At 43.9% G+C, this 22,454-nt stretch overlaps 1 protein-coding gene and 1 pseudogene across 2 annotated transcripts in view; one reads left to right on the plus strand and one right to left on the minus strand.

Moving 5' to 3' along the window:
* Positions 1-1,163: 1,163 nt before the first annotated feature.
* On the minus strand, positions 1,164-2,774 carry LOC311624208 (cytochrome b-c1 complex subunit 2, mitochondrial-like; annotated as a pseudogene). The gene is made up of 2 exons: positions 2,564-2,774; positions 1,164-2,330 (listed from the first exon to the last, which is right to left on the minus strand). The product of its transcript is annotated as a cytochrome b-c1 complex subunit 2, mitochondrial-like (transcript).
* Positions 2,775-8,059: 5,285 nt separating this feature from the next.
* The window catches only part of APMAP (adipocyte plasma membrane associated protein), a 38,766-nt gene continuing 24,371 nt past the window's right edge, over positions 8,060-22,454 (plus strand). The window contains exon 1 of the mRNA XM_084887109.1: positions 8,060-8,250. Within this exon, the coding sequence (XP_084743235.1) occupies positions 8,159-8,250 (92 nt within the window). The 5' untranslated portion in view covers positions 8,060-8,158. The remainder of the gene's footprint in view (positions 8,251-22,454) is intronic.

Consider the following 22,454-nt stretch of genomic DNA (forward strand, 5'->3'; position numbering starts at 1 on the left):
AGGTTGTGGGCTTGAACCCTAATTTGAGGTGTGCAGGAGGCAGCCAATCAATGATTCTCTGTCATCATTGATGTTTCTCTCTCTCCCTCTTCCTTCCTCTCTGAAATCAATAAAAATATATTTGAAAATTTAAATGTATTATGGTAAGCTGATTAAAGTTGTCTCTCTCTTAAATACCCATAAGTGAACAAGTTTGTCTGTGGTTTGCTCACCATCATCTTCCAGCACTCAGCACTGGCTCATTAAAATAGCATTAATGAACAAACTGATGATTGTGTCATGCTTTTTACACTTTGTTGTTATATACACCCTGCTCTTATCATTCCAAGGGTAACCTTTTGATATGCTAACTGAAAAATTTTAACATCTACTGAAATTGGCCCACGTGATCCTCAGGTTCTTTTGCCTGCCACATGAAGCCAGACACAAGACACAGGTACTCCTAGGAGGAAAGTGATTTATTTGGGTGCTGACTTCCTGAGTAGATGGCAGGCTCAGGCCTTAACAACCATCTTAACATCTCAGGGTAGGCAAAGGGCCTGTATAGAGGGATCATGGAAAGAGGGAATAAGGGATTTTGGTGAGGTGCAATTTCACATTCCAGCTCTTGGGTGCTTTGGATACTCTCTTTCATGTGTGTCAGTGTCTGGTGTTTTGTTTTGCTCTCGGCAGATTTTATTTCTCAGGATAGGATGTTGCAGGCCTGGCCAGCCATCAGGATCTGCTATACTCCTGTAGTTGAGGCCGGTGAAAAGGGGGCTCCTGTTGCCTGTAACATGCTTACATATGAAACTATTATATCTAGAAAATTTTATTGACTTTAGGTGAGCAGGGAGCAATTGCTTGCATGTATACTTTTTAAGATATCTCACCTGCCGAAACTGGTTTGGCTCAGTGGTAGAGCGTCAGTCTGCGGACTGAAAGGTCCCAGGTTCGATTCTGGTCAAGGGCATGTACATTGGTTGCGGGCACATCCCCAGTAGGGGGTGTGCAGGAGGCAGCTGGTCGATGTTTCTCTCTCATCGACGTTTCTAGCTCTCTATCTCTCTCCCTTCCTCTCTGTGAAATATCAATAAAATATATTAAAAAAAAAAAAAGATATCTCACCTCATTGAAAACCAAGACAAGCGTTATATGATTAGGAGGTGGAACTTTCGTGCCTTTGCTGCTCTCGGTTGAGAAGATGTCCAGCTCTTTCCCACAATGTGTCTCAGGTTTACAGCTCATCAACAAAAGGCATATCCCCCAAATTCCCACTTGCTGCCACTGACTTCCAGCCAGAAACAAACTTCTTTGCGGCATTTATGACATCAGCGTCTGCTACTGAGCTAATCTGCTGAAGGCCTGTGGATGGTGGCACGTAGGAGCCAGCAACGAGAGCCTGAGATTCGACTTCACCCAGGAAGCCTTCAGAAGATTCCACTGACATTAGGTACCCAGCTTCCAGCTTGTTCTTGGCAGCATGGACATCTGTGCTGGTAAGGTTTCCTTGAGCAATTGCTTTGACTTGGTTGTAGGCAGCCTTGATAACATCTCCAGCAGCTGTAGCCTGCGAGATAGTATAAAATAATCTGAGTAGCTGGCATTAAAAGCAGAAACGTTAAATGGCTGGTGCATCCCCTTGGTAACAGCTTGGTGCAGAGAGCTGGTGGCTGCCCCGCTTGTCATGTGGTCCGGCGCCAAGGACATGCTGGAAAACACTAAATGCATTTGCTTCTGCACTTCCCGTGGCAGCACGCTCTGCTAAAAAGGCTGCACGAACAAGACTTTCTCCATTCTGCTCTCAAATTTCACCTCCACAGAATCTGGCCTTTGCACCTGATAAACCAAGCCCACCCCTCGTGTTTAGAAGCCCTTCAGCAACTTGCTTCAGAACAGGATGACTCACACCAAGTCCAACCAAAGCCATTCTTGCACTTGTAAAATGGTTCTGAACATAGTGATGTTATTCACCTATAATTATGGGATTGGAAAAGTGATTTAGTCAAGGCATTTTGGTAAGCTGCAGCATGCAGACTTTCAATGATATGAGCCCGTGGATTCTGAAGAGTCACAGCTTTGTCAGTCCTCCCAGCTGAGAGTGAAGTGCAGCCACCTCCCAACAGTGAAATTAAGGTGCTGTGTGACATGGAGCAGGAACTCCATTAGAATTTCCATGTCATCCCGCAGGCATTCCACAGTGTAGGCCATGTTTTCTCTTGTGGAAGTCACACTTAATTTACCACCAACGGCTTCAATTCCATGAGTTATCTTAAAAGATGACCTTTTGTAGTCAGACTAGGTGCAAGATGAAGGAAACGAGAGGTTCCTCATGGTTAAAGTCCTCGTACCTGCCGAAACCGGTTTGGCTCAGTGGTAGAGAGTCGGTCTGCAGACTGAAAGGTCCTAGGTTTGATTCCGGTCAGGGGCATGTACATTGGTTGCAGGCACATCCCCGGTAGGGGGTGTGCAAGAGGCAGCTGGTTGATGTTTCTCTCTCATCGATGTTTCTGGCTCTCTATCTCTCTCCCTTCCTCTCTGTAAAAATTAATAAAATATATTAAAAAAAATAAAGTCCTCGTACCTACTGCCAGCTTTAATGAACAAATCAATTCTTGATGCAGGAGCATAGTTTTCCAGAGACGCAATCACCAAACCATTTGGTAATTTGGTAAACTCAAGGTCCTGAGGAAGTACAGGCGCTCCTGCAGGGGCAGTCGTGACTTTCACTTTGGGAGCAACTTTGAGGGAATAAACTCTCGAGAAGGACCCGGCTCTGCTTAGCAGCTCCATGGCCCCAAATTCCTCTGACCCTGGTCACTAGCTGAAAGGCCTGGGCTGTCAGTTTTTTGTTAGTATATTCTCATTTTTAATTCTTGGCTAGTTAGCTAATTAAATGTGAGTTGTTGTTTTAAATATTCTATACCGTGTTACACCACAGCTGAAAGTCTTTTTGTAAGTAAGGTTTTACTGAGCCAAAAGTGCTAGCCAAAAGATAGGTCTTGGGGCAAGAAATCTAAACCAACGGGGTTAGCAGTGGAAGTGGGGTTCTTGGGATACTGATGGAATAGGCATTTCTGGAGGCCCCTGTGGGAGGATGAGATATGGTAGAAAGCTTTATTTCTGTGGAATTACATCCCTCCAGGAAGCTAGAAGTAGAGCCAGAGTCTAGTTTCCTTTCCATGCTGAAGCTGGGTCCAGTACACCATCAACCAGTTGTAGCCCACTAATCCATTGTGTATAGGGCAGTAGTCGGCAAACTGTGGCCGTTTGCCGCTCTGTTGACTAATGAGTTTGCCAACCACTGGTGTAAGGGTCCACATGGCCATAGGCCACATAGGAGAATTCAGGAGGGTGTGCCCCAAGCCACAAGGGTAACAAAGGTCCTGAAAGCTCAGGAGCACAAGAGAATAACAGAGTGAGTTTCTTTGTTCAGGGGATTAAATATCCCAAATCTTGCGTTTGCAGTGGCCACGCCCATTTTGGCCAACTGATACTGTTGTAATTAACCTATCTTACCTAATTATAGACAAACATGTAAATTGACTGTACCTCCTCTATGCCCACAACCAATCAGGAGTGAACATGCAAATTAATATGACAAAGATGGCGAGTTAATTTACATACACAGGCTGGGAGCAGTCAGATGGGGCCGGATACCTGCTATGAGGGGGAGAGTGGAGAGAACTGTAGGAGCGGAGTTCTGGCTGGGAGTGGGGTCTTGCAGGATCCTGGGCGGCCAGGAGTGAAGCCAGGGAAAGGAAGGCCTATTCCTTTATTTTCAAAAAAATATATATTTTATTGATATTTTTCAGAGAGGAAGGGAGAGGGATAAAAAGTTAGAAATAATGATGAGAGAGAAACATCGATCAGTTGCCTCCTGCACACTCCCTACTGGGGATGTGCCCACAACCAAGGTACATGCCCTTGACCAGAATCAAACCTGGGACCCTTGAGTCCTCAGGCAGATGCTCTATCCACTGAGCCAAACCGGTTAGGGCAGAAGGCCTATTCTTGCACGATTATAGTACAACAGGCCTCTAGTTTATTAATAACAGGAAGGGAGAGGCCATTTAGGCAGCCTCACCAGGAAGCTAAAGTTTTACACTCCCCAGGGAACCATAGTACATTCCCCACAGATCCCTGGGGAAGGGCCTGGACAGGGAGAAGAACAGACACATGCCCAGTAAAGTTGGGGTGACCTTGGGAAGGCACTTGCCTGTCAGTCCCACCTGGAATAGGTCATTGGCCAGAATGGTCACTGCAAGGATGTGAAATTTGGGATATTTAATCCCCTAAACAAAGGTGTTTGCCCTAAGGCTTTCTCTTATGCTCTTGGGGCCTTGTGCTTGACTCCTGGCTTGTAGGGCTCTCTTGCCCATGCTTCCTGGCATTCTCCCAAGTGGCCATGAGCCATGTGGTCCCCCCATTCCCCTCCCCCTCACCTCCACACACATACATTGGACTAATGGACTACAGCCAACTTGATGCTGAACTGGACCTGGCTGCCACATGGAATGGAAACTCTGGACACGGGCGTTGCTTCCGGCTCTACAAAAACCCAGCTGCACCTCTTCTGTAACTGGACTAAGGGAAACGGGACATTAGAGATGCGGATTTAATTCTGTGCAAAGATCACTCATCCTCCCTGGCTAGTCTCAGAAAATCTTTTTTTTTCTGAAGATATCATAAGGACCCCACCCCCAGCACCTACTGAGGAAGAGTTTACCCCAATTTCTCCAATAACACCATGACCTCTGTTCCCAGGTGTGACTGGCAGTAAGCACCTTGGCTAGTCCCTTGAACTTTATTGGGCATGCATCTATCTTCTCTCTATTCCTTTCCTGTTATTAATAACTACCAGCAGCACGGCTAGTAGAAAAGACAGCATCCCGGAGGTCCCAGAGTTTTGTAAGCATTTTATACATCAAGTAGGGGGAAGGGAGAAGTAAGTGGTAATAGGAAAGAATTCACATGAGTTGTAGGCAGTGAAGTTGGGGAAGGAAGGAGAAACGGGCCAGTCCTGGAATGGTTGCAGAGATGGAATAAAGAAATGTCTGCTCTTGCCAAAGCCGGTTTGGAGTGTCGGCCTGCGGACTGAAAGGTCCCGGGTTCGATTCCAGTCAAGGGCATGTACCTTGGTTGCGGGCACATCCCCGGTAGGGGGTGTGCAAGAGGCAGCTGGCTGATGTTTCTCTCTCATCGACGTTTCTAGCTCTCTATCTCCCTTCCTCTCTGTAAAAAATCAATAAAATATATTAAAAAAGAAATGTCTGCTCTTGTAGACTGGCTGGGGGTAGCAGTCTGAAAAGCCCTCCCGGAAACAAGTGGGACTCCTGGAGTTAGATGTATGAATGAAAAAAAGGGGCCAAATACTACACCTGACAAGCTCAGGGGAGGCCTGCGTGTCAGTTTTACAAACTCAGAGACCTACAGTAACCACACAGGATGGTCTGAAAGGAAAACTTTCTTTTAAAAAAAGTATATTTTACTGATTTTACAGAGAGGAAGGGAGAGAGATAGAGAGTTAGGAACATCGATGTGCCTGCAACCAAGGTACATGCCCTTGACTGGAATCGAAACTGGGACCCTTCAGTCCACAGGCCAATGCGCTATCCACTGAGCTAAACTTAGCAGGGCTGAAATGAAAACTTTTTAACTAAAAGAGGTTCATGGTGGTAGTCATGTCATAAGGCAATATTTTTCTCTTACAAAGGTCAATCTTCACCTTAACTGCCTATTGTCTCTTTGCATCTAGGGTAGCATACCTGATCAATATGCCTTTGCAATAACAAAGTAATTTTCCTTTTGCTGGACCCCTCAAAGCACTGTCACTGAACCTGCAGAGTAGAGACCAGAAATCCCCTCATTGTACGGTTATGCTAATTGTTGACTGTTGACTACCCTGCACCCACCTAAGTAAAAGAAGTATGTGTCTATCATTTTACTTTTTATCCAATCTCAGAGGTTCCCCCACCCATTCTCCCTAACCTATCACCAGTGGATTTCATGTAACCCACTTACATCTTTTCTTTTGATTGTAATGCATAAAGTAAGGTGCAAAACTACCTTTTTTTTTTTTTTCTGGAGCATTTTCTCAAGTCTGTTGAGGTTTTGCTCCCCAGCAACTGTCCTCAGTTTGGCTCAAATAAACTCATAAAAATTTCTATACATTTGAACATTTCTTATGTTTCTTATTGGTGCCTGGCTAAAATAACCTGTGGAAATAGCCCCCTGGAATTTAATCTGCAATTCCAACAGGCAAAACAGGAATGTGAGAAGTGTTTTTGCTAACTGGTCAGCATCCATTCACAGACTAGCAGTTCTGTCTCTTCCACTCTCCTGCTGTAATTTAATTTAGAATTTTTTTCTTATCTCTTTCATAAACTTTATCAAATGTCTGTTGTGATCATCACAAAAAGATTTTAATGCTCAACATGTGGCTTTCACCATATGGACATTTTCCAGTCTATTTTACCCTTAACCAGATCTGTTCAGACAAAGTATAATTTTTAGGTGAGGGCTGTTGCCCTGCTGTATCTCTGTTACAGGGCAGTGAAAAGCTAGGGAAATTTCAGGATAGGAAGAATAGGGAAACCGAGGCAGGAAAGTTAAAACAAGGCCAACCACTGTGGGCAATTTGCAGCTGGCTTGTTACCCAAACCAAGGACACGTGAGAGCTAATGGTTGAAAGCCTCTCTAGTCAGAGACTTCAGAAAAGGAGGGGAAAGGGGAGAGGAAAAAGGGCAGTTTTACTCCCTAAGCAGAAAAGCCAGCAGCAGTTTCCAGGCTTGGCAGGATAAAAGTGCCAGGTGCTTCTCATGAATTCTGGGAAAGCCCTAAGAAAGTAAAAAGGGACCTTGAGAATTAAATGTGTACCAAAATATTCAGCAGAGGTATGACAGTCGGCCTAGCCTGCCCAAGAGATAAGAACTCTGGAGACAGACCAGGCCAGGGGGGAAAAGTTAAAAAAAAAAAAATAGAGTCAGTCATAACTCAGTGCCTGGAATTCCTTTGTAGTAAGACCTGCAGACCTCCCTCCAGATCTGGCTAGGAGATTGGCATCATCAAAACAGCAGCATCCTGCACTCCTGTTTGGAGTCAGAATAGACATTCTGCTTGAGGCAAAACAGGCCAGGTTGTGTAAACTACCTGAGAAATAGCTAAGGACGGCCAGGTCTTTGTCCTGAAGGGCCAATCAGGGAGTGACAAACCAACGTGGGAGGGGTGGGGAAAAAAAAGGTATAAGAGGAGGGACTGCCCCTCCATCCAGGCTCTTGCCTGGGTGTTTGCCGGCTGCTGCGTCAGCCAAGGTTTGAGCCTGGATTCAAATCTGTAATAAACTCTTGCATGCTTAAATCAAATTGGCTCTGGTGGTTCATCTCTTGGGGACTCGCTTCGTTACAAGAGGGATTCTCTGAAACCTATAGACAGGAAGGTTTATAACGCTCCGGGCCACCCACCCAACTGCTCTTCCAATTAGCTGAGAGCCCACCTGCACTTTATAAACCAGAAGTCTAGATTTGCTTGCTTCTGTAATAAATTTTCTCGTTTTACTGAAATTGGCTTCACCACATCGCAATCATCTGGCGTTTTCTCATTTAAATTCATTTATGTGAGAGGACAAGAATTGAGATTGAGGACAGCCCTCTCCCAGTGACTCAGGTGTCTGTGAGAGGTGCCTCTACCATCTCCAAAAATATGAACTTACTTTTTACGCTGCCTGTAGGAAGCCCCGACTTTGACACCCAATCAGCTGCACCAGCCTCTTTACCAGCACAAACCACCAACACCTCCCTGCCCACGTGCACAACAATTATTGTCATTCACCATCAGAAAAATGAAATGAGATGAAATGAAATGAAATGAAATGAAATGAAATGAAATGAAATGAAAGCAGGCAGCGCAGGGGCTGCACCGGGCGGCGGGCATTTGGACTGCAGAAGCCCGAGGCCAAGGCGCTCCCTCTGGACTGCAAACCCCAGGAGGCGAGTAGCGGGCACGTGGGCCGCCTAGGAAGGCCCTCTGAGTGACAGCCGGGAGGCAGGAAGGGGCGGGGCCAGAGGGCGCGGCTCGGGCGCCAGGGCCAGGAAGGGGCGGGGCGCGGCCGCCCTCGGAGCCGGCTCTGGGCGTTTGTCCGTTTCGGCGCCGGCGGTCGGGCGGCGTTGACAGTTCCAAAATGAGCGAGGCGGCGGGGCTCCGGCAGCGCCGGCCGCCGCGGCCGCCCGTCGTCACGGACGACAGCCAGACTCCAGAGGCCCCGGACGGCAGGTAGGCCCGGCCCCCCTGCGTGACGGCGGCCGTGACAGCGGCAGGGTGAATGCGCTGCCACCGCGCGCGCGGCGTGCGCCCGCGTCCTCCTCCCCTCGGCACAGCTCGTTTCACGGGGAGGAGACAGGCTCCGTCCCAGCGGACGCCCCTGCCGGGTCCGGTCCTGGAGGCTTTGGGGGCCCCTCTGCGCTCTGTCACCGCGGTGTTCCGGGCTCCGGGTTCGAGGCCGCCCCGCCCCGCACCTACCTCTCCGGCCCCGCTTCCAGAGCGGTGGTTTCTCCTCGCCTTCCCCTCCCGCTCCCTCCCTCTGGCTCACCTTCCCGCTGGCTCACCCGGTCCCGGGGAAGCCTCCCGCCGCTGCCCGGCGTCCTCCCGGCCCCGCGCTCGCACTGTTCATTGGATAATGTACCTTCTGAGGCGCTCTTTATCCTGTTTAGCCCATATTAAAGTTTCTTTTATAGCTGTCACGTTTCTACTTCCTTCAGACCCCTTTACTTCACCCATTCTACTCAGTGCTTTTTTGTCTTGTGATGAATAGTCAACATTTAAGCTAATCAAGAAGACAATTAGGTAACGAAAAACAGAGGAGAATTATATGACCGAAGGGAGGTCCGACTAGATGTCAGGTCGCCGCTGGAGATCCCGTCCCATGAGGGCTGCCCTCTGCACCTGGCCCTTCTCGCCGGCGGCCAGTCCTCACCGAGGCTCCCCGGACAGAGCAGCGCTCAGAAGGGACATCGTCGTTTGGCAATTTTTGTGAGAATTCAGCTTTGCAGATTTCCCCCTGATACGGACCCAGAAGCCTAGGAAACTGTAGTTGTGGATGCCTGATTCAAGAAATGTCATATATATATATATTTTTTTACCTTTGCAGCTTCTCTCAACCTTCTAGAATTTAAGTAATGCTGTTTTTTTAAAAAAATATATATTTTATTGATTTTTTACAGAGAGGAAGAGAGAGGGACAGAGAGTTAGAAACATCGATGAGAGAGAATCATCGATCAGCTGCCTCTTGCACACCCCCTACTGGGGATGTGCCTGCAACCAAGGTACATGCCCGCACCAAGTACATGCCCTTGACAGGAATCGAACCTGGGACCTTCAGTCCGCAGACCGACGCTCTCACTGAGCCAAACCGGTTTCAGCATAATGCTGTGTTTTGTTAGCTTAACAACTGAAGCATGATCCTCAGACATCTGTTTTTAATATACAATAAACTTGCGTTTTTAATTTTGGGGCCCAAGTCTCATAGCTTTGAGTATTTTGGTATTCATACGGCTCTGTACAGGCCAAGCTCAAAGCTGTGGAACTGATTGATTTATAGGTTTCGAGAAATAATGGACATATTTATTGGTGTGCCAAGGGGCGTGGCATGTACTGAACAGGGACAGGTTTGGCCAGGGATAAACTGAATTTATTTTCTGATGATAATAAGAGGAACACCTTTGGAGGGAGAGCTATAGCAGAGAGGACTGTTTGGGCTCTAAAAAGACAATTCGATGAGAAGACTTTCTGGTAATATCTGACTTCTGGGCTCAGTGGAAAGGTGGGGAATATAATAGAGTTTTGACTGTAACCATCCTGGTTTTCCCCGGACTCATACTTCCAAGGATGCAGGATTTTAAGTGCTAATCTTGGCAGATCAGGACATGTTGGCAACACCATTGACTATGGACATAGTGAGGCCATCCTCTGCTGATGACCCAGGGGCCCATTAGAAAGGACTGGCAGCACTTTACCAGAGAAACCATTTATATCTGTAATGGTCTCTTTCATAGTGAGTTTTTGCCAGCTATCTTCCTTTCTACATTTATTATCATAATACTATAGTGCTTTTTAAAAAAATATGTACCGTATTTTATTGATTTTTTATTTTTTATTTATTTATTTATTTTTTACAGAGAGGAAGGGAGAGAGATAGAAACATTGATGAGAGAGAAATCAGCTGCCTCCTGCACACCCTCTACTGGGTATGTGCCCACAACCAAGGTACATGCCCTTGACTGAAATCGAACCTGGGACCTTTTAGTCCACAGGCCGATGCTCTATCCACTGAGCCAAACTGGTCAGGGCTATAGTTGTTTTTTTAAAAATTGTTTTTGTCATGTAATTCTCCTCTAGTTTTCATTTCTTTTGTGATCATTTGTAATAGTTCATCTAATTGTCTTCTTTTTAAAAAATATATATTTTATTGATTTTTTTACAGAGAGGAAGGGAGAGAGATAGAGAGCTAGAAATGTCGATGAGAGAGAGACATCGACCAGCTGCCTCTTGCACACCTCCTACTGGGGATGTGCCCGCAACCAATGTACATGCCCTTGACCGGAATCGAACCTGGGACCTTTCAGTCCGCAGACCGATGCTCTACCGCTGAGCCGAACCGGTTTCGGCTAATTGTCTTCTTGATTACCTTAAACGTTGACTATTCACACAAGACAAAAAAGCATGAGTAGAATGGGTGAAGTAAAGGGGTCTGAAGGAAGTAGAAACGTGACAGCTATAAAAGAAACTTTATATGTGCTAAACAGGATAAAGAAAGCCTCAGAAGATACATTATTCAATGAACAGAAGTAGGACGGTAGATTTTAGTGGATGGGACATCTAACAATACCTTGATTTAACTCCTGATTCTTGGCCTGAAAGGTAATGTTAGTTCTTTCACTGATGAGGTAGGCCATTGAAGTTTGTGTGACTAAAGTGGTTAACATAAAGTTACAGAGTATTGGAGTCAAAGGAAATGAAAATGAGTGAAGAAGGATAGAATTGGCAGCTGGGCAATGATTGACAAGCATATTCTGTGTTTGAACTATAATGGGGAATGCAGTCATTAAATCCACTTATTCCGAGTGGAACATAGCACTTTAAAGTACCATTGCTAAGCACTTTAAAATACCATTGCAAGCTTATAATTAGTATTATTTGGCATCAATTTCTCCACGTGCTTTAGAAACTTTATTGTTAGAACGATTGAAACACTGAAAATATTCCTTCCCCTTTGAAACATATTTCTGTCTGGGAAGAGAGAATAGCTGTCTCATGCCCCAAAATAACTGTTTAGGACTGAAGAGCGAATACATTGAAAATTTAATAGCCATTTTTATTTTTATAGCTTCTTTTTTTAAAGAATATATTTTTATTGGTTTCAGAGAGGAAGGGAGAGGGAGAGAGAGATGGGAACATCAATGTTGAGAGAGAATCATTGATTGCTTGCCTCCTGCATGCCCCCATCAAATCTGCAACCTGGGCATGTGCCCTTGACCGGAATTGAACCTGGGCTCAATTGCTTTTCCTAAACGATTTTTAAACTAATTACATATCTCTACTTGGTCAGTTTTCCTTTTTCCTTTTTTAAGACTGGGGAGTGAGGCTGACCCGTGGGGCTAAGTGGTTGAGCATCGACCCATGCACCAAGAAGTCAGTGGTTTGATTCCCAATCAGGATATATGCCCTGGTTGCAGGCTCAATCCCTGGTAGGGAGTGTGCAGGAGGCAGCTAATTGATATTTCTCTCTCAATGATGCTTCTATCTCTCTATTCATCTCCCTTCCTTTCTCTCAAATCAATAAAAACATTTAAAAAAAATTACTGAAGAGTAAGAGAAGCAGTGTGGTTCTCTCTCAGATAGGGCTGTCATAAAGTCTTGAAGAGAGGAGACAAACCAAGATGGTGGCATAGGTAAACACCTGAACTGCTGCCTCGCACAGCAATATCAAAACTACAACTAAAAGACAAAACGAACACTATCCAGAACTATAGGAAAGCTGGCTGAATGGAAATTCTACAACTAGAAGGAAAGAGGAAAGCACATTGAGACTCAGAGAAGCTGCAAAAGGCTGAGGTACGGAAACACGCATGCAGAGAGGATGGGTGGCTGAGTGCACGGCTGGCTTTCTAAAGTGGGAGGGAGATGGAAGCTCCTGACTATGCTGAAATCTAGTTCGGGGCGAGTTTCTGGGAAACGACTCATTCAGGAAAAAACTGGACTGTCTGGCAGCGGTGAAACTCTAGAGCGGCTTTCTCTCAGAGGTGCTTGCAGTGATTGCCGAGGGACACTGAGACCCAGGGGCCTCCCTAGGGCAGGGCTGATGGGAAGCCAAGGTTGTCTGCTCCTCGGCGCCCTGAGACGCTGCGCCATCCAAGCTGAGCACAGAGCTTTTGCAAGTCTTTTCCCATAAGGGTAACTCCAGAACAGAAGTTCTCCCAGCGTAGACACAGCTGGTCCTCAGAGACAATTGGTTTGGAGGTCAATTCCTCCCAGTGATACTGACAACAATCAAGGCTTAATTACAACAAGGCTGTTCACACGGTCCACAAAGGGGTGCAACAAAAGTGCCCACCTCAGGTAACTGGGGGAGGCTGAGCCACTGGGTCATATAGGACACCTACCACACAAAGCTACTCTACCAACTCAGGGAAGCAGCTAAAATGCGGAGACAAAGAAACAGATCACAGCGAAAGAAATGGAGGAAAACAAATGACTGGATATAGAGTTCAAAACCAGTTATAAGGTTTTTCAAGAATTTTCTAGAAAAAGCCGATAAATTTAGTGAGACCCTCGAGGATATGAAAAAGGACCAACTAGAAATTAAATGCACTATCATACACTGACTGAAATAAAAACTACTATACAGAGACTGAACAGCAGACTAGAGGATTGCAAGAATCGAGTCAAAGATTTGAAATACAAAGAAGCAAAAAACACAACCGGAAAAGCAAAAAGAAAAAAGAATCCAAAAATATGAAGATAGTGTAAGGAGCCACCTCAAACATACCAACATCAGAATTATGAGGGTGCCAGAAGAAGAGAGAGAGCAAGATACTGAAAACCTATTTGAAGAAATAATGACTGAAAACTTCCCCCACCTGGTGAAAGAAATAGACTTACAAGTCCAGAAAGCACAGAGAACCCCAAACAAAAGGAATCCAAAGAGGACCACACCAAGACACATCATAATTAAAATAGAAAGGGAGTGGACTGACAATTCTTGGGGGGGAAAGGGTGTAGGGGATGCGGGAAGAGACTGGATAAAAATCGTACACCTATGGATGAGGATAGTGCGGGGGAGGTAAGGGCAGAGGGTGGGGTGGGAACTGGGTGGAGGGGAACTATGGGGGGAAAAAGAGGAACAATTGTAATAATCTGAACAATAAAGAGTTATTAAATTAAAAAAACCAGCACAGTACTTGACACATATTAAAAAAAAAAAAAGTCATGAAGCCATGAGGATTTAGGAATCTGGAGTTTTCTTCTCAGCCCTGTGTCCATAAGTGTTGTCAAAGGGCTCTTATAACTTCTTGGTTATTTTCAATGCTAATATGAGGACTTCTATAGTCTAGGAGCCCTAGTATAAAGGAATGTGAAAAATAAACATATTTGAGGTGCAGACACAGACTTTGTGGCTGTTTGACTTTCTCAGTTCCCAGAGATCACGTTGACACCTGGGGTTCTGGTCCCATATAGATTTGGGGCTCACAGGCTTCCCACAAAAATCACGGGTTGCTTTTATTTTCACAGGGTCAGTGGGTCAGGACTTCAGTCCATGACTCGAGGCTCTGATGTCCTGTGTGCAAAAGGGCTTAGAGAACACATTTCATATTTGGCTGGTGAAAGTACAGGGTTATGTAAATTGTGGTCGAGCCAACAGTAATTGCATTACGGTAATAGCTCTCTGGCACTTGAAGACTGTAGGAAATTTCAGGCTCAAGAGATTGGGGCAAACAAGTTGATTTCCCAAACTGTACCTGGGAAGGAAATTGTCTGCTCTCCTGAATGTGTCAGCACACACAGGGAAGGGGAGTATGATGGGTTTCGTCCTTAGAAATGGATAGGGGTAAGTGGGGTGTCCTTTATTTAAGTTACCTTAATGAAAGAGTGCAGAGGCGAGGGGCACACCTGGAGGAAAGGCAGAACTGTAGTTGACTGTGAGTTTGCAGGAACCAGTGAGATGGATCTGTCAAAAAGTTAATGAACCTGGGGATAACATAGTGTGCCTAGAGCATGGGTACAGAAACCACTGCAAGGAACTCTGCACCAGTCAGGGGCTCAGATGCCTCCAGGGAGCTGCAGTCCTGGTACCTACCATTTTCTGAGAGCTTTTTGTGTTCCAAGCCTTGGTCTCAGCATCAGTCACAGTGGTTCTTGTACCAACCGGATGTGGTACTGTCTGCAGCAAGTGTGAGGCTGGGGAGAGCAGAGTGTGTGCTTGCCTGAAGACTGGAAACCCTGTGCGGCTGCCCTGCAACTTTGGGTTGGGCCAGATCTGTCGCTTTTTCAAGAGAAGCTGGAAACCATATTTTTCAGTGAAACACTTTAATTTTTAGTTTTGCCAGGCAGGCAGGCAGGCAGGCAGGTGAGTAGTTGGGAGCCATCAGTCCTGGATTGTGAGAGGGATGTCCCAGATTGGAGAGGGTGCAGGCTGGGCACTTGTTATGCCAGGCTGGGACCTCCTAAGAGGTTCTCTGGAGCAAGCAATTGTCAATTGCTGTCCCTGCCTGGCCTTTGGTAACTTGTCCGAAGCCCCAATCTGCCCCAAGCCTTCTGGCAGGTGGGGCCTCTGGACCCCAAGGGCTGGGTCTACCTGGGGTCACGCCCCTTGAATGTCCCCGCTCTGAGTTGCTCTCCCTTCTCCCACAGAACTGCACTCTGTGGAGACAGTTTAATCAGACTCGGATTGGAAATAATAACCTTAACCTATAGTCAGGGTTGTGGGTGCTTCTCCTCCTTTCCAGGGCTGAGCTGGCTGAACTCCTGGGCCTGCTCCCCCACAATGCAGCCATAGCTTCACACATCTGTCTATCTCCAGATAGGAGCCCATCTGAAAGACAGTCTCAACACCTCAGCTCTGGCTCCCTGGCACCCCTTGCTGGGTATAGGGAATAAAAAAAATCAGCTTTGCTTGGCACTCTATTCTCTTGCATGGCCAGCCTGGTGCTGGGCAGAGCCTCTAGCCAGGCTCCAACTGGGCCAAATATCCAAGACCTGTGCACTGTCATACTGAACAGTACGGGTTCGGATTCCCAGCCCAGCACTGCTCCCCTTTGCCTTGGATCACAGGGTGGGGCAGACCGAAGAGCTCCGCACATGGTGGGGGGATGTCACCATGTTTTCTCAGTGGGCGAGACCAATCCTCTTTCCTAAGCCACAGAGACCAACCCCTGGCTGGTTCTCTGCCCAGAATTCTTCCAGAGAATAGAGGGCCCCTCAGTGTCACTTCTGGGTATACCAATCAGACCCCTCTGCCTGCCCCAAGCTCTGCTGCTCGGCTCTAGTAGTCTTCGATTGGAGTGAACTTTTCAGGCTGGTGTTGTAACAAAGAAATCACCCTTTGCCTGGTATGGTGCGGTCTGGATCTCCTAGGTATGCTGAATCCCCAGTGATTTCCATTTTCAACACTACACAGGCTCCCCCGCCCTTCCCTTGTCACTCTGGATTGGGGATACTTGTGTGGGGCTGAGACCCCACACTTCCAGGGGATGGGGCTGCGCTGCTGCAGTATCCCTTTTGCTTCCCAGTTGTGTACCTGTGCATGTTGGCTCACCCTCTCCCCGTCTCCTTCTATCTTTCCTCTGAGTTCCCTGCTCTCAGTGTTTCAGATCAGCTACATGTCATCTGTGTTTTTCTGGATGAACACTCTGCAATTTAGCTGCAAGTCTGGTTTGGTGTTGGGAGCAAGCGGATGAAGCTTCCAGCTACTCTGCAGCCATCTTCCAGAACTTTTCAAGAGAGGCTAGCCAATGGTTAGCCAGTGGGGTGTTGATAGACTTCTCTCACTGGGGAGGGAGTTAGATAAAGTTGGTGGTGACCAGTTAATTGCACCATTAAGAGGGTATTACCTAGATCTCTGGCAAGGATGGGCCATGTGGGACACAGGTCATCATCCCAGACCTCTGGTTGCCTTTCTAATTATAAGCACTGTTGCTTTCAGTCCTGGCTTGACTTTTCTTTCTTCCTCTCTCTCTCTTTCTTTTTTCTTTTTTTTTTTTTTTTTTGAGATAGTGAGCATTTTACCATTGTATGAAGGAGCAACCAAATATTTAAGCAGGTGTCACAAGCTTTGAATCAGATTACCACTAAATTTAGATTAAAAAGATGGAAACTACAGTGTGGTAAAAGACAGTTATCTGCAGGAGTCTAAGACAAATAGCAGGATTCCGTTTTATGTAGAATCATTTTAGGCATGCCGAAACCGGTTTGGCTCAGTGGATAGAGCGTCGGTCTGTGGACTGAAAGGTCCCGGGTTCGATTCAGGTCTAGGGCATGTACTTTGGTTGCGGGCACATCCCCAGTAGGGGGTGGTGCAAGAGGCAGCTGATCGATGATTCTCTCTCATCAATGTTTCTAACTCTTTATCCCTCTCTCTTCCTCTCTAAAAAAATCAATAAAATATATTTTTTTTAAAAAAGAATCATTTTAGGCAAAGAAAAGATAATATAGCTCTATGGTGACATTGCACAATGCAGCTTCCCCCAAGCGATTGTTCCTCTGCTAGGATGGGGAAGGGTGATGACATCAGCCTCCTTTATGGACAGGGACCCTACTAGAATGCCATGTGGTCAGCACTCACCTCTGACAGGCACCTATCTTTACCATTTGTCTCTCTTTAGGGAGTCTGCTTTTTTTTTTTCTTTTTTTCTTTTTTAAGAAAAAAGTATTTTTATTGATTTCTTTCAGAGAAGAAGGGAGAGAGAGATAGAATACATTAACAATGAGATAGAATACATTAACAATGAGATAGAATCATTAATCAGCTGCCTTCTGTTAACACCCCCCCCCCCTCCCGTACTGTGGATCCAGCCTGCAACCTGGCCTTGATCGAGAATCAAACTGTGACTTCCTGGTTCATAGATCGATGCTCAACCATCGGCCAGGCAGGGATTCTGCTTTTATTATTTTATTTATTTATTTATTTTTATTTATTTATTTATTTTTAAATATATTTTATTGATTTTTTTTTGACCCCCTCCCTCCCTCCCACACATCCCCTCCCTCCCCAAAGTTTTGTGTCCATTGGTTGCACTTATATGCATGTATACAAGTCCTTCGTTGATCTATTTTCTCCCCCAGATCTTCCTCCCCTCCCCGCTGTAATTTGACAGTCTACTTGTTGATATACTGTCACTATATCTATCTTATGGTTCATCAGTTTATAATGTTCTTTATTATCCACAAATGAGTGAGGTCATGTGGTTTTTCTCTTTCATTGATTGGCTTGTTTCACTCAGCATGATGTTCTCCAATTCCATCCAAGTTGCTGCAAATGATGAGAAATCCTTCTTTTTTATGGCAGCATAGTATTCCATTGTGTAGATGTACCAAAGTTTTTGGATCCAATCATCTGCTGACGGACACTTCGGTTGTTTCCAAATTCTGGCTATTGTAGATTGTGCTGCTATGAACATAGGGGTGCATATATCCTTTCTGATTGGTGTTTCTAGTTTCTTGGGATATATTCCTAGAAGTGGAATTACTGGGTCGAATGGGAGTTCCATTTTCAGTCTTTTGAGGAAACTCCACACTGTTCTCCACAGTGGTTGCTCCAGTCTGCACTCCCACCAGCAGTGCACGAGGGTTCCTTTTTCTCCGCAACCTCGCCAACACTTGTCGTTTGTTGATTTGTTGATGTTGGCCATTCTGACAGGTGTGAGATGGTACCGCATTGTTGTTTTGATTTGCATCTCTCGAATAATTAGTGACTTTGAGCATGTTTTCATGTGCCTTTTGGCCTTCCTTCTGTCTTCTTTTGAAAATATTCTATTTAGGTCCATTGCCCATTTTTTAATTGGATCATTCATCTTCCTTTTATTTAGTTGTATAAGCTGTTTGTAGATGTTGGAGATTAAACCTTTATCAGTGGTAACATTTGCAAATATGTTCTCCCACACGGTGGGCTTTCTTGTTGTTTTGTTGATGGTATCTTTTGCTGTAAAAAAGCTTTTTATTTTGATGTAGTCCCATTTGTTTATTTTCTCTTTAGCTTCGATTGCGCTAGGGGTAGTATCAGTGAAGAAGTTCTTTTGGCATACGTCTGAGATTTTGTTGCCTGTGGATGCTTCTAGTATTTTTATGGTTTCCCGTCTGATGTTTAAGTCCTGTATCCATTTTGAGTTTATTTTTGTGTATGGTGTAAGTTGGTGACCTAGTTTCATTCTTTTGCATGTATCTGTCCAATTTTCCCAACACCATTTATTGAAGAGACTGTCTTGACTCCATTGTATATTTGTGCCTCCTTTGTCAAATATTAATTGAGCATAGTGATTTGGGTTGATATCTGGGTTCTCGATTCGATTCCATTGATCTATATGTCTGTTTTTGTGCCACTACCAGGCTGTTTTGAGAACAGTGGCTTTGTAATACAGTTTGAAGTCTGGTAGTGAGATACCTCCTACTTTACTCTTCTTTCTCAGGATTGCTGTGGCTATTCGGGGTCTTTTATTGTTCCAAATGAACTTTTGGAGAGTTCTTTCTAGGTCAGTGAAATATGCCGTTGGTATTTTAATGGGGAGTGCATTGAACCTATAGATTGCTTTAGGAAGTATGGACATTTTGATGATGTTGATTCTACCAATCCATGAACATGGTATGTTCTTCCATCTGTTTACATCTTCCTCTATTTATTTTTTCAGTGTCGTGTAGTTTTCCGCGTATAGGTCCTTTACTTCCTTAGTTAAGTTTATTCCTAGGTATCTTAATTTTTTTGGTGCGATCGTAAATGGAATTGCTTTTTTAGTCTCTGTTTCTATAAACTCACTGTTGGTGTATAGAAATGCCATAGATTTCTTGGTGTTAATTTTGTATCCTGCTACATTGCCAAATTCATTTATTAAGCCAATTAGTTTTTTAATGGAGTCTTTTGGGTTTTTTATATACAATATCATGTCGTCTGCAAATAAGGATAACTTTACTTCTTCTTTTCCAATTTGGATGCCTTTTATTTCCTCCTCTTGTCTAATTGCAATGGCTAGTACTTCCAGTACTATGTCAAAGAGGAGTGGCGATAGTGGGCATCCCTGTCTTGTTCCTGTTCTTAGAGGGAATGGTTTTAGTTTTTGCCCATTGAGTATGATGTTGGCTGTGGGTTTATCATATATAGCTTTTATTACGTTGAGGTATGATCCTTGTACTCCCACCTTGTTAAGAGTTTTTATCAGGAAAGGGTGTTGGATTTTATCAAATGCTTTTTCTGCATCAATTGATATGACTATATGATTTTTATCTTTCAACTTGTTTATGTGATGTATCACGTTTATTGATTTGCGGATATTGTACCAACCTTGCATTCCTGGAATAAATCCTACTTGGTCATGGTGTATGATCTTTGTGATGCTCTGCTGGAGCCGATTTGCTAGAATTTTGTTGAGGATTTTAGCATCTATGTTCATGAGGGATATTGGTCTGTAATTCTCTTTCATTGAGTTGTCTCTATCAGGTTTTGGTATTAGGGTGATGCTGGCTTCATAGAAGGAGTTTGGAAGTGTTCCTTCCTCTTGAATTTTTTGGAATAGTCTGAGAAGGATAGGTTTTAGTTCTTCCTTGAATGTTTGGTAAAACTCTCCTGTGAAGCCATCTGGCCCTGGGCTTTTGTTTGCTGGAAGCTTTTTGATGACTGTTTCAATTTCTTCCCAAGTCACTGGTCTATTGAGATTTTTAGATTCTTCCTGATTGAGTTTTGGAAGTTTGTATTTTTCTAGGAATATGTCCATTTCCTCCAGGTTGTTCAGTTTGTTGGAATAGAGTTGTTCATAGTATTTTGTAACAATCCGTTGTATTTCAGTGGGGTCTGTTGTTATTTCACCTCTTTCATTTCTGATTTTGTTTATTTGGGTCCTCTCTCTTTGTTTCTTGGTTAGCCTGGCTAGAGGTCCATCTATCTTGTTTATTCTTTCAAAGAACCAGCTCTTGGTTTTGTTGATCTTATGTATTGTTTTTTTGGTCTCTATGTCGTTTATCTCCGCTCTGATTTTTGTTATTTCCTTCCTTCTGCTTACACTGGGCTTTTCTTGTTGCTCCTTTTCTAACTCTTTGAGTTGTAGAGTTAGATCATCTGTTACTATTTTTTCTAGTTTTTTGCAATAGGCTTGTAAGGATATGAACTTCCCTCTCAAAACTGCTTTTGCTGTGTCCCATAGATTTTGGATTGTTGTGTTTTCATTGTCATTTGTTTCCAGGATGTTTTTAATTTCTTCCTTGATTTCTCTGGTAACCCAGCCCTTGTTTAATAGCAAGCTGTTTAGTCTCCATGTGTTTGATTTCTTTGGATTATTTTTATTGCAGTTAATTTCCAGTTTTATGCCATTGTGGTCTGAGAAGATACTTGATATGATTTCTATCTTCTTGAATTTGAAGAGACTTTGCCTATGTCCCAAAATGTGGTCTATCTTTGAGAATGTCCCATGTGCACTTGAGAAGAATATATATTCTGTGGCTTTGGGGTGGAGTGTCCTGAAGATGTCAATTAATTCCAACTGGTCTAGTGAGTCATTTAGGATTGATATTTCTTTGCTGATTTTTTGTTTAGATGATTTGTCGAAGGGTGACAGTGGGGTATTAAAATCTCCTACTATGATTGTATTGCTATTAATCTCTCCCTTAATGTCCTCCAGCAGTTTTTTAATGTATTTGGGTGCTCCTGTATTGGGTGCATATATATTTACCAGGGTTATTTCTTCTTGTTGGATTGTTCCCTTTATTATTATGAAGTGGCCATCATTATCTCTTGTTATGTCCTTCACTCTGAGATCTAATTTGTCAGATATAAGTATTGCTACCCCAGCTTTTTTTTCATTTCCATTTGCCTGGAAAACTTTTTTCCATCCCTTCACCCTCAGTCTGTGTGCATCTCTTTTTCTGAGGTGGGTTTCTTGTAGACAACAGATGTATGGGTCTTGTTTTCTTATCCAATCTGTTACCCTATGTCTTTTGATTGGAGCATTTAATCCATTTACATTTAAGGTTATTATTGATAGGTACTCATTTGACGCCATTTTTATTCTATACCCATGTTCCTTCTTCACTTCTTATTTCTTTATTTTTACAGTAGACCCTTTAGCATTTCTTGCATTGCTGGTTTGGTGGAGATAAATTCCTTCAGTCTTTTTTTGTCTGTGAAGCTCCTGATTTCCCCTTCAATTTTGATTGATAGCCTTGCTGGGTACAGTATTCTTGGATTCAGACCCTTCCTTTGCATGACTTTGTATATTTCGTCCCATTCCCTTCTGGCCTGATAAGTTTCTGTTGAGAAATCAGTTGCTAGTCTGATGGGGGTTCCTTTGTATGTAACTTTCTGTCTCTCTCTGGCTGCTTTTAAGATTCTTACTTTGTCATTGTTGTTTGCCAATTTAATTATAATGTGCCTTGGAGTCTGTCTTCTGGGATTCATTTTGCTTGGGACTCTGCGGGCATCTTGGATTTGTGTGGTTTTTTTCTTTTCTATTTCAGGAAAGTTTTCTGTCATTATTTCTTGAAATACTTTTTCCATGTCTACCTCAGTTTCCTTTCCTTCTGGAACCCCTATTATTCGAATATTATTTTGTTTTGTTATGTCCCAAAGCTCCCGTAGGCTCTCCTCCTGCTTTTTAATCTTTTTTTCTAGAAGTTGCTCTACTTGGGTATTTTTTTCCATCTTATCTTCTAGCTCACTGATGCGGTCCTCTGCTTCATCTAGTCTACTCTTGATGCTTTCTATTGAGTTCTTCATGGTAGCGATGTCACTTTTCATTTCTTCTTGGTTCTTCTTCAGTTCCTCATGGCTCTTCTTCATTTCCTCGTGGTTCTTCCTCATTTCTTCTTGGCTATTGTCAAATTTCTCTTCCATTCTTTTTAGCCATGCTATGATCATTACTCTGAATTCTTGCTCTGGTAGGCTGCTTACCTCTGACTCGTTTACTTCCTTTTCTGGTGATGCCTGCTTTTCTTTCATATGCGGACTATGTTTTTGTCTCCCCATCTTTTCAGGAAGTCTGGTTATGTGGTATTCCTTCTCCTGCGTTGATTTTTGAGGTACAAAATACAACACTACCAGGTACAACACAAGAGGCACTTAACAGGAATGTATTTACAATATTAATAACCTCTAATAAAGGTGACCACTAGAGAAAGGCAACTTAGGGGATAGTTGAGAAGGAATAGAGGTAAAAATAAAATAAAGAAAATTTTTTTTAAAAAAATTAAAATTAAAATTAAAAAAAAAAATTAAGTAAATTAAAAAA

Source organism: Pipistrellus hanaki (assembly GCF_964339955.1).
Source record: "Pipistrellus hanaki genome assembly, chromosome: 6".
NCBI classification, from domain to species: domain Eukaryota; kingdom Metazoa; phylum Chordata; class Mammalia; order Chiroptera; family Vespertilionidae; genus Pipistrellus; species Pipistrellus hanaki.